This window comes from Malus domestica, chromosome 07 (genome assembly GCF_042453785.1).
Source record: "Malus domestica chromosome 07, GDT2T_hap1".
Classification (NCBI taxonomy): domain Eukaryota; kingdom Viridiplantae; phylum Streptophyta; class Magnoliopsida; order Rosales; family Rosaceae; genus Malus; species Malus domestica.
In genome coordinates, this window is record NC_091667.1 from 4,615,660 (window position 1) to 4,634,615 (window position 18,956).

An 18,956-nucleotide genomic window follows, 5' to 3' on the forward strand; every position below is an offset into this window, starting at 1 on the left:
TTAAGTCTCACAACGAACTAAACGGAATGTTAACACCTAGACGTTAGGCCCCTGCCCTTGCTCGTCTCCTTACTAGCGCCTTTAAAACCTTGCTTCTGCATAAACATGAATATTAAAAAAAAGATTGCATAAAAACACTGCAAGTACAGCTAGCGTTGTGATACAATTATTTACAATGTTCCCTTCCTCCAAAGCTCTTCCCCAGTTACTTCAACTTTAGACACTGATGAATTCCAATCTGCTCAGTTCAGCGATCACCGCTGTCTACTCCCCGAACCTGGCCGTCCGACATAAAAAACATTATGATGCCTGCATTTTTAAGCAGAGTAAACATGACCAAATTTGTCATACCATGCAGTTTTCAGGGCTCTCGATAAAAGCCCTGAAATATAATACATAACGCCCAAGTGCCGCAAGAATTAAGTCAAAACGATAAAGAAAGCGAATAAAAACAACCAGCAATAACAGAAGGAAGACCAAGCAGATTTTCAACGAATTTAACGACCCTAAATCATCAAAATTAAACCCACATAAGCAAAATACTCAACGTCAAATTAAGGTGAAAATTCTCATACCGGTTGACAAGTGGTTGCTCGATAGTATTGGAGCTCCCCACAATAGGGATTTTGATATTGTTCAGATGGAGGGGGTTTGGTTCATAACAAATATTGCAATGGAGGGGGTTCTCCCTCACCGTGGCTTAAAAACAGGATCACCCTTAACAAGGGAGTTTTGCTTGTAATACATATATACGTTGCATATCGTTTTCACATCGAAGGGAGAAGCAGTACGGCTAATGCCTCCCACCATAACCAAGCTCGCTATCCATATTTATTTCAACAAAGCTTTCTTCGGCCTCTCCCATGTCTCTTTTCGCATCCTCAAAATCTAACTCTGCCAAATTTAGCCTAGCCTTCAACCTCTTGACTTCATTCTCCAAAGCATCCACATTATTTCTCAGCTCTCTTACCTCTAGTTCCCTGTCCACAAACTTCTTCATACCCAATGCGGATTGAACATGAGGCTCCAACCAAGCCAAGTCAAATCTGAAGGACTCAAGCTCCTCCCATAAAAGTCGAAGGTGCTCACAAGCATCCTCGTTCATATCTGTACCCTTGTTAGTCTTTAGAAAATGCAGGAGTCTACCCAAAGCTGTGAATGCCCATTCAGTAAACATAGGACTCCTCTTCCTTTGGCACTCGATCAATGAAGGATGCAACAAACAGACTTCCTCTAGGAATGGAACAAAAGCTTTGTCTATTTTCCCTAAACCCCTGAAATCCATGAGCTCGCCAACTGGGGCAGAGGTTTTTTGCCCATGTTCCTTGCCTATCGGAGATCCGACAGGGCTATCGTCACCCCCAGTCCAAACTTGTCCATCACTTGGTCCATCCCACAAGGCCAGAACTTGAGCAGAACTAGGTGTCGTAACTGCTACTGAAGAGATTAGAACTTGCTCAAAATCAGCATTTGTTTGCTTTTGTTCAGAACTTGGTGCATCCTGAAAAGCAAGCACCTGTTCAGAAATAGGCGCTGTAAGTTGAACAGCTTCCACATCTGAATACCCTTGCCTTTCATCTTCATGGTGTAAGGGCTTTATAGGAGGACAAAACCAAGTTTCCTGGACTTCGGCCATATAGTCAACCTGACTGACAGCAACCTCAGCTTCAAGAACACATGTATCATTCACAATAAACCCTTGGGCGACATCACAAAGCTCACTTAGAGGCATGAATGATGTGAAGCCCCAATCTCTTTTACTTGCGCAGAACACATGTTTAGTTTCTGTAAAATCAAAATAAGACAGATTACAAACAATTATAATAAGAAAAGCATAGCTCATAGGCAATTAAAGAATAATAACAATGGAAACTCAACATTACTATCATGTACACAGTAATTCTCTTCTCTGGTAGTCTAATATGTCTGGGCAACAAAAGTAGACATGCTTTCTGAAGAACTAAATATATATCCCTTCTATGGGAAAGTAAAAGTTACCACTCTTGTTCCTCTTTAATTTTTTTTCGACAAGAAACCAAAATCTTATTACGAAAATTATCAAATTTACGGCAGCAAAACAATTAAGTTAAATTAGAAGACCAGACATTTAAGCTTCAAACCACACTCAATCAACTTGCTGCAACTTCCCAGTCCAGCAACCATGCTCGTGATTGGCATGCATATAGATAACTCCCTGAACTCTACATTGACCGAAGCCCAAAGAGTTGACATAAAACTAACTCTACCACAAGCACACCAACCCCTGAACAATCCTAAAAAATCCTTGTAGTTTCACCGTTTCTATCCCCAAAAAACGACCATCACCCTTCAACCTCAGAGTTTTGACATTCATGCCTTTTCCCATGACCTTGAGAACTGCATACTTAACAATTCATAAAATACCTTTTGGAATCGCCCAATTTACCTGAGCCTAATTTCCACCTATCATCATATCTGAGACTTAGTGGGACGCTGTATGTCCAGAACAAACAAGAGAAACAAACTTTCATATTTCCATTCTTTCTTCCAGCGAGTCCCCACGTTCCATGAAGTACAAAAATTGCTACGGCAACTGATGCCAAAACCTAAAGCCGATAGACAACACTTGGTACGAAGGAGTCTTGGGAAAAACATAACAAGTGCAGACAAGGCAATCAAAGATTGAATCGCAATCTGAAGTAAAATAATAATATTCGAGCAAGTGAGAGCCAGAATGAAAGCGAAACCAACAGAAATGCACCAACATAATTGTGAAATAAACAAGATGAAGTGAGGGCAGTGAGGGCATGTGACTTACCAACTGTTATGGACTTATCATATTTGACTTGGTTGACGACAGTCAAGGTGAAATGGGCATATCTACTCCACCCAGATGGTAATGCTGAAGCATCTGCAACTTTCAAATATATCGACAGGTCTTGCGTTCCAGGGATTCCGCTGCTGCCCTTCGGATATACGACAATTTGCCTGATGATTAAAACAACATATACATCTTATAAGGAAAGTGATTTTCGCACTCCTATTTTAATCTGGACGGGTCCAGAAGCAGAACAAAAACAAGGTTTGATATTTATATCAAGATTTCAGAAAGATGGGCCATCGGCCAACTACTAATCAAACGTATACTGTCCTGTCCTCTACTTGCATCTTACCACATATCAGCATAACAAGTAGGGTTTTATCACAAAAAAAACCTCATTGTGTCGTTACAAGAATCAAACAACCAAAGTACATATGTACAAGAATTAAACAACCGAAGTACATATATACAAGAATCAAACCACCAAAGTACGTATATACAAGAACCAAAACAACCAAAGTACATATATACAAGAACCAAACAACCAAAGTACACATATAAACAAAAATCAAACCAAAAAACGAAATAAGAAAACGAAGAATGTCATCGAGTAATAATTTGAAGAAGAAAATGAAACATACCATTCAAAGTCACCGACTTTAAAACCATCGGAGTAATGTTTCTGGGATCTCAACCTAGAGAATTTCTCAATCTTCCATGTGAACGTCACCGATACAAGCTCCCCAACTTGTTTTTTCTCCATTTGTTTCTTCTGCAACTCAAACCCACCTAACAATCTATAAAACAAACAAGAAAAACACCAAATTACATATTTATTTACTAACATTTAACACCCAAAAAACCCAGAAATAAAAAAGATACAAAGAACACATACCTTCTTCAAATGAACGAATCAAACTTGGCACTTGCAGATTGAGTGAGAGAGAGAGGGGAAGAGGGAAGCGGATGAGGCAATGACTTATGTAGGTTTCTTAAGATATAATACGTGGCTCTTGTTTTCCCAGGAGCAAGTGAGCATTACAAGATGCCGTGGCAAACAATAAGCCACACACCGCTCAGGTCTCGCTGAACAGAAGGACAGTAGTGGACCCCATGATTGGAAACAAAGCGGTCGCCAATCACGGGAGCTGCCATGTCTACAGTCTACAGTATCTAGTGAAATTTATTATGCTAAAATAGCTAAAATGGTTTCTGAGATTTGCATAACATATTACTTTGATCCCCGAGATTGAAACTCTATAGAAATGGTCCCTGAGATTGTCCATCATCCATCATTTTGGTCTTTCCGTTAAAAACTCCGTCAAGTGTTCCGAAGCTTTTGGCTCAAAGTTGACTGGTCATTAGAAAAACTGGAAAACTCGTCAAAAACTGGGTAAACTTTAAATATTCATAACTTATTCAATACTGAACGAAATCGAGTGATTCAAAAACGAAAATCATATTTCTCGATGATTCAAAGAGAATGGTAACATTCTTTATGGCTAACTTGCCGTGGTTTGGCCGGAAAACGGCTCAAAAGTTGCTAACTCGAAAATGAGTAAGCAAATTTCGAGCCGTTTTCCGGCCAAACCATGGCGATTTAGCCATCAAGAAAGGTATCATTCTCCCCGTCTCATCGAGAAGTATGATTTTCTTTTTTGAATCACTCAATTTCATTGAGTATTGAAAAAGTTTATGAAAAGTTTACCCAGTTTCCGACGAGTTTTCCAGTTTTCCTTCTGACCAGTCAACTTTGAGACTATTTTCTGGCCATCTCTGGCAACCATTGGGCTTCCAAATAGGTATAATCTTGTTCTACACTTTCCTATCTTCATTTTGATATATTATGATCAAATTTGGTTTAGAAACGATTGAGTTACAGAGCTTTGAAAATTGCTCAAACTTCCGGCCAAGAGCTCCGGGACACTTAATGGAGTTTTTAACGGAAGAACCAAAATGATAGATGGTGGACAATCTCAGGGACCAAAATGATGTGTTATGCAAATCTCAAAGATCATTTTGGCTATTTAGCCAATTTATTGCCGACGGAATATTTTGAATGAGTAATTTTAGAGAGATCAAATTTTTTAAATTAAATAATGTGGCTGTAAACGATTGGATTATTAATTAAGTATCGATTAATATATTTGTTTCTTATCGGTGACACATCATTTAGTTTGCAATTTGATTTAAAAAATTTAGTCTTCCTAATATTACTCTATTTTGGAATGTAAGGGGGTAATGTCAAACTTACGCTATAGGATGAGACTAATTATGGGGCCACTACACAAGCCTTCACAACATTAAATACAAACCGTCGATATTTGGGATGTAACTAGATATTTGCTCCAAAAAAAAAAAAAAAAAAAAGATAGTTGATGTACCATACAAATGAGTACCACATACCTGGCCTATATTTGCCATCTTTTTGACAGGTTGCATACTATCTTTATATATATATATAGTTAACTATTGTCTTCTCCTTTAAACTAAGAAATATATCACTTTTAACATGTTGCAAATAATCTTCCCTGTTAATCTCATATTCTCCTTACTATCAACTGCTGGTATAGTTATTGCCATCAATGGAGGTGGAGGTGAATATCTCTCCATGAATTTATGGCGGCGCATTGTGGGAGTCAATCTTGGCACTTGCAGAGAGTGAGAAAGCATAAGATGGAAGAGGATGAGGCAATGGCTTATGTTTTGTGGATTTTCTTTACATTTAGTGGCTCCTGTTTCCTCAAGAGCAAAAGGGAATTATAAGATGACGTTGAAAACCATAAGCCACACATTACTTAGGTCCCACTGGATAGAAGGAAAGTAGTGGATCCCATAATTGGAAACAAAGTAGGATCAGTTGCCACACTATAGATGGGACAATTTGTGGTGCCATTCCACAAGCATTTACGACATTTTATACGAACCGTCAATATTTTGAAGTGTTTTCGGATACCAGGTACCTAGACAGTTAATGTACCGCATAAACGAGCACCTGGCACCTGTCCCGTTTTACACTGGGCACAGGCCAGGCCGAACCTAAATTTGGAAGAACCTAACCCTACCCGTTTTAAAATGTAACGGGCCAGGCCGGGCCAAGTAGATGGATTTTGAGTTTGAGAACCGGACCTAACCCGGTCCATTTGAAACGGACCAATTCAGGACTGGTCCACAAGTCCAATTTCTTTTTCTTTTTTCGGTTTTGGAACGGCATCGATTTGCTTCTCAACCTTCACGAGCACATCGAAATTAGCCTCCGCATTGGCCTGTAATTTCCGACCTAAACAAACATAGATCGTCAAAAAACCCTAATCGATATCAAATCTCTTATACAAACTTCAAATTCAGAAACATTTACTCATAACAATGCATCGTTCACAATTCAACTAATCAAGATCTGCAGAAACCCTAGGTGTACCTTGATCAGGGAGGAGATGAAGGAGAGAGAGTCGAGGGATTGACTAGGAGTCTCCTAACCAAACACTCGACGGAGCAGCCATGGACACTCAGTCGCAGCAGCAAGCCGGACCGGTGAAGAAGAATGAGACTCATGGCTGGAAGCCTAAGCCCAAAAAAGAGAAGAAAAACGACCACCAATAGTAAGCCAAGCTGAAGAAATCGCAGCAGAACGCCATCGTCGACGCCAAGCTGAAGAAGTCATTTCAAACACTTGGTGCGCAACTCGGAAAAACCATAACAACAGAAAGCTAAAAGATAGAAAATTGATGGGAATCGAAAATTATCGAATGAATTGGGGCTGTCAAAAATGTCAAATGAGGTGGAGGCAGCGCATGGGTCGGTTCTTGAGGGTTGTTGAGCTCTGAAAGTGGTAGTGGAGGTAGAGCCGATGACTCAGAGTCTGAGTTCGACGACGAGTCTCTGTACAAGACAATCAAGGCCTTCATTCCAGTGATAATGTGATAGAGTCAAGAGGGAAATAGATGAGCGACAGAGAGGCAGCTAAGACTTAAGAGAATGACTGTGATTCTGGAACCTTGGCTTGGACTCGGGTAGAACCTAGGGTAGAAACTAACGGTTGAGATTGGATGATAGGTTATCATTCAATCTCGGCCATCCATTATAATTAGAAAATGGTCGGTTCGGGCACCCCTTTTTCTAAGTATCTGGACTCGGCCCTTCCCGTAAATGAAAAAAGCCTGACCGGCCCGCCCTATTTGTTCTCTAAAATATTAAGAACCGGCCCATACCCGTCCCAAACGGTGATTACCCTCCCCGACCCGCAGTTCCTAGACCCGTTTGCCCACCCCTACCATAAGCCACACACTGCTTAAGTCTCACTGGACAGAAGGAAAGTAGTGGACCCCATAATTGAAAACAAAGTATGATCAGTTGCCACACAATAAATGGGACAAATTGTGGTGCCACTCCACAAGCCTTTACGACATTTTATACGAACCGTCAATATTTTGAAGTGTAACTGGATACTGGGTACCCAGACAGTTGATGTACCGCACAAATGAGCACATGACACCTGTCCCGTTTTACATATGTTGCCATCTTTTTGACACGTTGCAATCAATCTTCTCCTTTAATCCCTAAATTTTCAAAAAAAAATATTAATAAAAACAAAAGAACAAGTTAACTGAAGGGTAATGTTAGGGAGACTAAATTTGCAAACTAAATGATGTGTCACTAATAGGAATAAGTACGTTTATCAGCGTGTAAGTAATAAACCAATCATCAACTTTCATACCCTTTGGTTTCAAAACTTTGTCTGCAAATGTAGTCTCCTTAGCATTACTTTTCAAAGAAATGCTAAGAAGAGTCTCTCAAAGTGGGACGCTTCATGGACTTTCTGCCACATTTTCTTTTTGGCACAATATTTTATAATGTTGGCACTGGAATTGTGCCAAGAAGATGAATGGCAGAGAGTCCATGGAGAGTCACACTTTTGAGAGAATTTTCTTAACATTTCTCAAAAGTTAAGGTAAATTACATTTTACCCCCTCAGGTTTCGATGCAATTACAACCTCATACAACATCTTTTAAAACATTTCAATCTCATAAATTTAGCATTATTTTGTTTACAATTTCATACAATCGTTAAAAAATCTATTAAATTAATCTTTAAGTGATGACGTGGCAAATATAGGGTCTCCATTTGTAAATTTCTCTCGGATTTAGCGAAAGGCTATGCCGAGAAGGCTAAAAGAACACTCAAGAATTTAAGGGTCAAATCAAGTCCATCAAATTTAGAGTACAAGATAACTAGATTGAATGCATAACTTTGATGCAAGAACACGTGTGAGTACCTAACTTGATTCTGTGGTGGCAAGTCGAGATGGTTGAGCGCGGACTCTACTCGATCGGTAGTTTAAGGTAATCTGACAGGTGGGAACTTAGATTTTTTCCCATTCCAATATTCATAACTTGTTACAACGATAACCTCAAGGATATGTAATCACTAGTGGTAATAATTCACTCGATAAGGTGTTAATGGGTGATTGAATGACTGATGGTCTTGGCTAAAATTTTCGAATCTGAGTGGTTTTCTTGAACATTCTATCTACTTTAGAAATGATATGAAGTGTTGTAGAGTGAACATGAACCCAAAGTTGACTAAAATGCCTTCCAGTACCAGGAGGTGAATCTGGGATTACGGTCAAAATCAATGTTAATTGAGACGTCAATCTAACAAAGTCTAGAATGAAGGATTATGCCAAGCGGTCGAAAGTATAGTCCTCACGGACTGGTAGGTAATATGCTGAGTGAGTTGATGAACTAATACTAAAACGTCATCATAGTCTTCACGTGTACAAGGTGGTTTGTACAGGAAGTCTATGGTGACATTCACCCATTTCCATTCGCATCCCCAGTGGGTCCTCAACAACCTGAAAAAGCCAATCATGGAAATTTCTTCCCACCTCCAAACATGAATAGAAGGAAATTGAGATAAACTCGATGGTTTCCATCCATATGTTCCCACTTACCAGTAAATCAAGCATTTCCTCACATATTCAGCAATATCCCATTCATACAATACCAGTAATAAATTGGACAAAAAACAATGGCACAACTTAGTACTGCCAGCATGCATGGCATATGCTGAAATGTAAGCCTCATCAAGAATTTTCCTTTTTCACAGCCTCATTCCCCTTAGGCAAAAACAATTTGTTTCTTATCAACAGAGTTCCAACTCCTCAGATTTTCAAATCTCGTCTCATGTCATCTGACACGTACTCCTTCAAACTCACACATTACTTATCAAACTTTTGGGCTTCCTGCACGAAATCTACTAATACAAGTTTAACTTAGAAGTAAGAAGACAATACTCAACGTGGATCGTGCGCCAAAGTAAAACTAATACCTCGAAGAGAAAACAATAGTGGGACATGGATAGCTCGGAAAGAGGTAAGTTGTCCATGTGATTTCTGACTAAGAGCATCAGCAACAACATTTTCCTGACCAAGATGATACTCAAAGCGCAATCAAAATCACCGATGAGTTTCATCCACCTCTTCTGTCTCAAGCTCAACACTTTCTAGGTGAAAACACACTACCACTTCTTTGGTCAGAAAGGATGCAACACTTCTTGTTGTAGAGAAAACGTCACCAGATTTTACAGCAAAGGAAATTGTTACCAGCTCTAGGTCATGAATAAGATAATTCTTTCTGTGAGGTTTGAGATGTCAAGTAGCATAGGCGATGACCTTCCCATGCTACATCAGAAAACAACCCCAAACATGACAAGGATGTAAAACAAAAAACTTAAAACTCACCACCAATATTAAGAAAAGCAAGGACGAGAGCATGAGTTTAAAAAGTTTCGTTCCCAACTTTCTTCCCACAAAATTTCTACAAAGAAAGGGTGTCATTAGGTTTTCAAGTAAGACAGTAACCATTGGCTCAAGGTCATAGATAGAATGGTTCATTTCAAGCGGTTTCAACCGTCAAGAGGCACACGTGTTACTCAATCATGTTGCGTCAACGTGCAACAAAACATTCAATAAAACATCACATAGAATTCAAAATTTATCGACTTCATAAAAAAGTGTAAAAACAATGATCAAGTGAGATAATACTTACGTTGTCAGAAACTTCGTTCACCTTTAACAATTGAAACAAAATTGACTAGTTCCTTAGCCATAAAAGAATAAAGCTTTGCTTAAAGAATCATTAAGAACTGCCGATAAAAATGACAAGACCCAAGATATTTCATATTTCACAACACCTTGTGAGGATTTTCAATTTCCAACGGTCTCAACTCTTTTGGAAATTGATGAGAATAGCGTCTACTATAATAGAGTCTCCTAAGAAAAGTATTGAATCTAAACAAAATCAACGTTCAAAGAATTCGGTGTAAAGCTAATTGTTGATGTTTAGTGAAGTTGACCTCGTTGTTGGAGTAAACAAGAAGGTTATTGATAAACCAATCGCTAAGAATTGTTCTGAGGTCCACACGAATTTCCTCAGCGAGAACGAGTCCGAGAACATTGATTCGTGACACGTCCCGACCCTGATATTCCCCGAATACCCAGATAGGCACGTGCTGGCTGACACCAAAGGGTGATGAAAGCCATTTATTGAATACAAGAGTAATGATTAGAAAGAAATATTCATGAATAAACATTAGAATCTAGAAGTAATACACAAAGTTTAAGGAAGTGTCTAGAGTGCACAGAACACAATCTAAAACAAGATCGCAACCAAATTATCCTTATCAAGTCCCCTAACTATGGAATACGCATGATAGAGACACATATCAAAGGTCATTAAGTTCTTTGAAAACCATAAGCATTGACGAGGCATTCGTAACTATGAAAAGCATGATATTCCTGCCAAGGATTCACTTAACACGATCGTGACTAGCAACCTCCACTACTTGTGAATATAAGTTCATAACGATTAGGTGAAACTCCCTTATACTCTAGGATCAAGTTTATGCATCCAAATTAAGTGTCGACCCTCAATCAACATACATAAACAAGTTTTAATAACTCAGATAAGCAAATCACATTCAAGACTTTAGAAACAATAACTAGATGTAATCAATTCATATTAAGCATATAATCATGGCTTCGAATTCACCTCCAACTATAAAGAAATTATTTCCACATGTCTTTAAAAACTGAAGATAACATTAAATTAGACATTGAATGTAAAGGATAGAAAACACCTAAGAAAGCTCCAGCAATCCTATGTTGAATCACAAGGCACGGCAAAGGCTCATTCTCCTTGAAAAGCCACAGCATAATGAGGTGTGTCTGGTGAATGGTGTAGAAAAATATGGTAGAGGGTGGTGGTTTGAATTGTGGCAGAAAATATGTATTTATAGGGCTAGGTGTGGCATAATCCTTAAGGATTAGGCTAAGTTTCTGAAATCAAATTGGGACAAGGATTGTGTAACCAAAACCTAAGTGGAATGGGTTAAAACAATCAGAAACCAAAGCTAACAAGGATAAAAAGGTGCGGCACAACTAGGAAAAGGGGTTCTAGAAGGGGTTTGGGGCGTCACTTTGTAGGGAGAGGAGATAAGGCTTCTAGAATATGAAATATGTATTTTAAATGCATAATTATCCCTTATAAATGGCTGGAATTAAGGCACAAGTTGATTTGGATAAGATAAGATAGGATAAAGCTAGATTAGGCAAGGATAAGATAAGATAAGGTTTGTTTGGATAAGATAAGGTTTTGGATAATGTTTCCTCTTTTGAGCTGATTCCTTATCTTCTTTGTCTTGGATTTATTTTCTTCATCTTTTCATCACATTCCTAGCCTCTTGAACTTCCAATTCGTCCATCCATCTTGCTTCATTCATGAACTATCCATTTGATGCCCAAAACTGCCTCAAAATGCTCCAAATTGCACTTTCTTGCCAACTTTGTCATATGGACCTACAAACACACGAAAATAGCTTAAAACACTATAATAAATAGAAACTAGCTATGAAAATGCAAGAAAACAAGCTAACTAAGTCGCATAAATATGCTCCTATCATAGACTGCTACTGGTAGGGGAATGCCTCATACGTTGTGTCGTAGTCCTCGTTTCTAAGACCTGAATGAGGGCGCAAAACAAAGGTGAGTCGACCAAGTTCATATATATAATAATAATAAAACAGTTATCAAGATACTAACCCCCACATTTTATATAAAGAAAGGGAGACTTTGGATGCGGTCCCTAGTTATGAACAGTCTTTGACTGAAACCTTGTTGGTTTTCAATTTTTGATCCAAGTCCCTGAAATTAATTGATAATTTATTTCTATGTAAGTTACTATATTTTTTAAATTAAAAATTAAAATTTATAGTTGTTTATAGTAATGAGATTTTAAATAAAAAACCATAATTTGTGGGATTAAAAATATTAAAATATAAATATACTATTGTGTGTGTGTGTGTAAACATGGGTACATTCATAAAAAATAACCAAAAAATTATTGTATCAAAACATGGGTACATTCTTCAAAATGGGTACATTTAGCAAAAATAAAAATGGGTACAAATAAATAAATAAATATGGGTACAATACAAATAAAACTTTAAAAAATATGGGCACAAAAAGAAATTAATATATGGGTACAAATTAAAACTGACAGGAAAATTGGTACAAATTAAAAAAGGGTTGCAAATTAAAAATGGGTACAAACTAAAAATAAAAATATATGATAAAAAATTTAGCCATAAATATAAATATACTAATTGTAACATTTTTAATATTAAATGAATATATTTAGAAATAAAAAATATTTTATTATTGAAATAATTAATGATATTATTAATACAAAGGACCTTGATCAAAAATTGAAAAGTAATAAGGTTTTAATCAATAGAGTAGTAAAAATAAGGATGAAAACCTAATTACTCCATAAAGAAAACTACTAGCATAATAAATGATGAGTTTAATGAAAATTCTAGCATGCCAAAAATATCTCAAGAGACATATCGTGGAACACAAAATATCAAACATCTCATGAATCGTCTCTTAGCGTAATGTACTACTAGTAAGATCACTTAATAAATATATATATCTCTCGACCTTACGCCAGAACCGTGGTCTCTGCGCCCGTAGCCAGAGATTACCAACTCCCGGCCCAATGCCTGCTCCGTGTCCCTCAGCCCATAGCTAGGGATTATTTCTCCCAGCCTATCTGCCAACACCAGATCCTTGCCCCAGGCGGCATAGTGTCCACTAGGTACGCACAAATAGTTACGCCTCTCATAAATAACCACTTCATAGTATAAAGTCATCCATCGTCTATACTATAAAGAAGGAGTTTCTAAAACATGTTCTAGCATCCTATCGTCATCCATCAGATAGTTTACCAGTTCATGGTTTTTATAGAAAATACGATATATTAAAAATATAGCTCAGTATAGGCCAACAATTAATTCCTCACCAAAAATGAGACGATAAACAACATATTCCATAAACATGCTTAACATAAAAATCAATTAATAACTCGTAAGGCATGCATTTCATTTATGCAATTAAACTATGAAATTATGCAAATTTTAGAAAGTGTCCACTCACAGATACTCCTTAGCAGTAGAGTTGTGTGGATAAGGATTACGAATTCCCTCACTAGCAACTTCACCTAAGCACAAAAATGTAATAAATAAATAAAAGGATTTTCTAAAGGATTTCGACTTGAACTAAATTAAATAAAGGATTTGGGTTGAATGGGTTAAGGTCTAATGGGTTTTAGGGTCCTAAGGTTTTTGGGTTAAAAGGGTTTAGGGTGAAGAAGGGTGGTTTGGGCTTAAACCCAAACCCACACTCACACACACACACCAGCCCACATACATACACACACGGCCCACATACATAGTACATAAACACACACCTGCACACACAACAAACACACACACCCACACGTGCACAACACACGCACACACCCACACATACACAACACATGCACACACAGACACACACTCACACAACACACACACGCACATGGGCCATACAGGGCACGGCCCAATCACACACACTCTACACAAGCACGGCCCGCAGGCCAATTAATCAAAAAAATGACTGGGCTGGTTCAAGACTGGGCTAAGGCCCGAGGTGTTTGAGAAGGCCTGATGGCCTGGTTGCTTTGGGTGTGCACGGGGAAGAACACCGGAGCTGTTGTAGTTCCGATCGACGGCAAATGCTAAATTAAACATTCAAACTAGTACCAAATTAAAGAGAGAAGATGGCTGAAATGATGGGAACGAAATTATACCACTTAAAGTCTCAGCTGTGGTCGAGAATGGCGAGGTGGATCTCGAAACTCGTCGGGTTTTTCTAGTCGGGTTCTGGAAAACAGAAATATAATGCATGCACTGGTTAGAACCTTCCTTTTGAACTGAGAATAACTCAACGAAACAAAATAAAGTAGTGAGCCTCGCCTGAGTTCGAGTTTCAGAAGTTTGAAGCTCTCGGCTTCAATGGAAGAACACACATAGGTGTTCTACCAATGCATGCATGGTTATACCTGTGTTCCTCGAGCTCCTAGGATCCTAGATATGTGGTAAATCTGTTAGGTTTGATTTTTTTTTTTCGAATAGGAAAGAAACAAGAGCTCTCGGAGCTCTAGGAACTTGAGGTTTCCCGTGAGAGAGAGAAAGGTGTTTGAGAGGAGGTGCTCGGGAAGAGAGGGGAAAGAGAAAAAGGTTAAAAACCTGCCACGTGGCAGTTTAGGAACAATAGGAAATCTAGATCAAGGGTTAGGATTAAAAGAGAATAAGGGATTAAATTGATAGATTTAAAATATGTTCTAGGGGAAAATAGAAATAAAAAGGAAATATGGGGGTGGTTGTAACAATTCGATCCCACCAACTAACACATGTTAAACTATGCTTACAACTGATGCTTCCTCACTTTCTCCAGCATAAACTTCGGGTGTTTTGAGCAATCTCCACGAAGATATGACTCTGCCGCCATTCCTAAGGAACGCATGTTGCATAGTAACATCACCGTTTCAGAACACTTCAGCTGGTATGGCCTAAACCTTAACCCACTAAGATTTTTCTATTTCCCAACACTCCTATGTAGATCTGACTCTGCTTGCCATTCCTAGGAAACGCACGTTGTAGAGTAACATCCTCGTTTCGAATCTTCAGCTAGTCTTAACCAGATTTCCTCTCACTAAGAATTTCTATTTCACGTCATTTCAATGTAAATCTGACTATGCCCGCCATTTCTAGGGAACGCATGTCGTAGAGTATCGGTCTGTTGTTGAAAGTCATCCATCAATCTATTACATCACCGATGAGGCACAATCCCGACACGAATTTGTACTTCAAATAGAATATGACAAGTCAGACAGAAAAAGGTTTGCACAACTACGCCGAAAGGCACCAAATCTGGAAGCTATGACATCCAAATGATATGAAGGTCGACACACTACTAGAGTAAAAAAAAAGATCCTAAATATACTATGAACGAAACATGCTCTTATACCAATCTAATACGCTCTGATCTCGATGTCTGAAGGACAACGGGATGGCCACGTGCTGGCCGACACCCGAGGGTGACGTAATCCATTTAATGAATGCATATGCTGAGAACATGTGAAACATGCATATAATTTTCACGCGTAACCACGCAATATAATATTCAGGTATAAACCTTAATAAAATATAATAATCAACTGCCAATAATTTAAAAGTGATAATGCATGACATGTTCAGAGCATACTACTAATAAAGATTACAAAGAAAGGGGTCCTACACCTAGATAACTCGAAGATACTGATGCAGGAGTGCCTTGATGCCAGGATTGTACGCCTCGATTCTAAGTCCTGAGGGGGCGCAAAACAAAATATGAGTGGACCAATTTTATATATAAGTAGTACTAAAATAGTTATTCTTCAATGTACTAACCCCCAGTTTAGAAAACTCATATAGCATAATAAGTAATAGATCTTCAAAAAACCCTAGCATGCCATAAAACCTTTCATAAAACACGAAGGCCCTATCTCGCCCGACCAAAGCCATATATAAATATCTTTCAACCTAAGTCACTACATCACAGGACCGAAGCCATATATAAATACCTTCCGACCAAAGCCATAAATATCATTCGCCCGTAGGCACATAGTACGAATAACCACTTAGCACATAAAATCATGAACATAATCTTTCCAAAATATATCTCATCGGAACTTAATAGCTCAAATATCATATCATAAATATCTCAGTAAACAGTTATTCGATAAAGCATGATATTTCATAAAACATAGTCATAAAATCATGATTTTCATGTATGCATTTATAGTAGTAAAATCATGCATTTTGGAACGTGTCCACTCACCTTATTCCATTGTCAAAGAGCTGTGCAAACTAAAGAAGAAGGAAACGCCACTGACAGACGCACCTAAGCACATAAAATCACCAATTAATACAACTCTACTTAAACGATTGAATTTGGGAAAACGGAGCACAGATTTGGAATCATGACGTCGAAATTAGTCTAGGAAGGGTCTGGGTCGAAACCCTAAAAAGTCAACCCAAAAGTCAATGTTGAACGGTCAACAGTAAAAAAGTCAACAAATTAGGTCAACGATCAACAGATAGGGTCAATTGTCAATGGGTCGGGTCAAAAGTAAACGGGTTGGGTCAACCCGGTCACCGAAAACTGGGTTTTTCGTCGAAGTTTGGGTAATTTTCAAAGCTTCGTATCTCACTCATTTCTTAATCAAATTTGACCTATAATATATAAAAAACGAAGCTAGAAAGTGTAGAATAAGATTGTACCAATTGGAAGCCCAGTGGTTGCTGGAGATGGCCGAAACAATGGCTTGAAAAGTAACTGGTCTATGGGTAAGCTGGAAAACTCGCTGAAAATTAGGTAAACTTTAAACGTTCATAACTTCTTCAATACTCAACGAAATCAAGTGATTCAAAAACGAAAATCATAATTCATGATGAGACAAACAGAATGGTACCTTGCACGATGGCTATCTCACCATGGTTTGGCCATAAATTGCCTCGAAAGTGGTGGTGCTCACCGAAAAACTGGGGAAGTGAGATTCCTACGTCCAAACATCACCAAAACTTCTCAAGACTACTTCCAAACCTACACTAAGACACGATCTAAAACTTTTGGATGAGGTTCGAGGCTTTCCTTCGCCGGAGAACTTGAAAACTCGTCGAAAAACTAGGTGAACAGTGAATGCACTGTGTAGCGAGTTTGGAAGGGTTTGGAAGGTTCTCCTTTGATTCTGAGTTCACTAGGGTGATGGTAGGGATGTTGTTGTCGTTGTTGTGTTGTTTTTTTGTGTGAAAAACCCTAGAAGATGGTGGTTCTAAAGAGGGCCAAGAGTGTAGAGAGGGAAAGAGTATGAAAGAGAGAATGATAGAAAGATAGTGAGGTTGACAAAAAGAAAAGGGGGAGGGGGACTCACGGGTAAGGGGGAAAGAACAAGAAAACAAAAATCCCAAGTAGGTCCCATTGGCTCACAAATTAAAACCACTAAAGGCGAAATGCGAAATATCTCAAAAACATTTGAAGTTTTGTAACATAAAATCTTCGTTATAATTCCAAATTTGAATCTATTCGCGACCACGCATTCGTGGCGATGAGTACAATAAGAATAAATTACTAAAATTAGAAATACGTGTTTCGACGAAACGGTCAACGAAAGTCAACTCAAGGGTAATTTGGTAGTTTCATAAGTTCGATAATACAAAATACGATAAATCAGGGACGAGGTTTCACATCCAAACTCCACCGCCACCGCCTCCTTCCATCCACCGATCTTTCCCTTCCCCTCTCCCTTTTTCTTTCTATCTACCTCTGCCTTCATATTCTTCATTTTCTCACCATTGTCAGGCGCTGGTGTAATTATCGTCATCGAATAGAGGTGGAGGTGGATGTCTCATCGTGAGTTCATGGCGGCGCGTAGTGGGTATCTACTTCTACCTTCCTATTCTTCATTTTCTCCTCGATAGTGTAATTAACACCATTGATGGAGGTGGGTCGTTGTCTTACTGTGAGTTCGTGACAACGCGTAATTGGTTGATGTAAGTTCTAGGCGTAAGGACGGTGGTTTTTTTCGAAATTATGTTTTACTCTTAGGGATAAATTAGGAATTATAATTAATAAAAGAGTGCTACCAAGGTATAAAATATCGATGATATCGGAAATATCGGTAGTCCAAAAATACGGAAATTTCAATGGAAATATCTGGATATTATCAATATCGATAAAAATTGAATAAAAACCACGGAAATTGTAAGAAAAACTTGGAAATTTTTATTGAAACTTTGCAGGATGTTTATTTAGTCAATTATCTATTAGTTTATCACAAAAAATTGGAAGGAAATGCATTGCATGATAGATATAACTGATTTAAGTTGATTATATAGCGAGCTGGCAAACATTGTGAGTGTAGAAAATATGTAGTAATTAATGAAAGAAGTTTAAACACACCATAATCATTTATATATAATGAATTAGTACAATATTTTACACTTTATACATTGCATGGTAAGATACATAAGTGACTTTGCAAGGTCTAAAATATCGATGATATCGGAAATATCGGTAGTCCAAAAACACGGAAATTTCGATGGAAATATCGGGATATTATGGATATTTTAGACCATGAGTGCTACTAGACCTACTTCAATGTCCTATTTTTCCATCCACATGATAATCTCACCCACCATTAAAGTTAAAAAAGTAAAATGTCATTTTCTCATCCACTATTATTCCGAAAAAAAACCCTAATATATTTTGTTCTTAAAAAATCTAATATATATTTAAATAATAAATAAATAAATAAAAACAGAAATATGAAAGAAAATGCAAGACTTGGAAATTCATCATCTACTTCAAACCACGCATGTCCTTAAATCATGGGATCCCTTTCATAATATCTCTTCCTACTAACCCCAAATTTGCCGCCTTGATCTCTTTCCAAATCTCCACCTTCTATTTTCACCATATACCATATATATGGTCCAATATTCCTTACCGTTACCCCTCTTGACTCACACTTATCGATACTCCGCAGAGACCTTGAATCCCAAACCATTATTCTTCTCCCTTTTTTCTGTCAAAGCTGCAGATCTCACTATTTCTTGCCTTCGTCTAGCACACGCATTCCTTCCTCCAACCTTTCTGTTGATTGTGGCCCAAATCTTTCTTAGCCTATCTCAACCGTAGATATCACACCCCACTCACCATTAGTAATTAATTAATTA

At 38.0% G+C, this 18,956-nt stretch overlaps 1 protein-coding gene across 1 annotated transcript; it reads right to left on the reverse strand.

Moving 5' to 3' along the window:
- Positions 1-533: 533 nt before the first annotated feature.
- Positions 534-3,833, reverse strand: LOC103438635 (uncharacterized). Its single transcript, XM_008377167.4, has 4 exons — positions 3,696-3,833; positions 3,442-3,597; positions 2,798-2,967; positions 534-1,785 (listed from the first exon to the last, which is right to left on the reverse strand). The coding sequence occupies exons 2-4, from the start codon at positions 3,561-3,563 to the stop codon at positions 794-796; spliced, it is 1,284 nt and encodes a 427-aa protein (XP_008375389.1). The 5' UTR covers positions 3,564-3,597; positions 3,696-3,833; the 3' UTR covers positions 534-793.
- Positions 3,834-18,956: the final 15,123 nt, after the last annotated feature.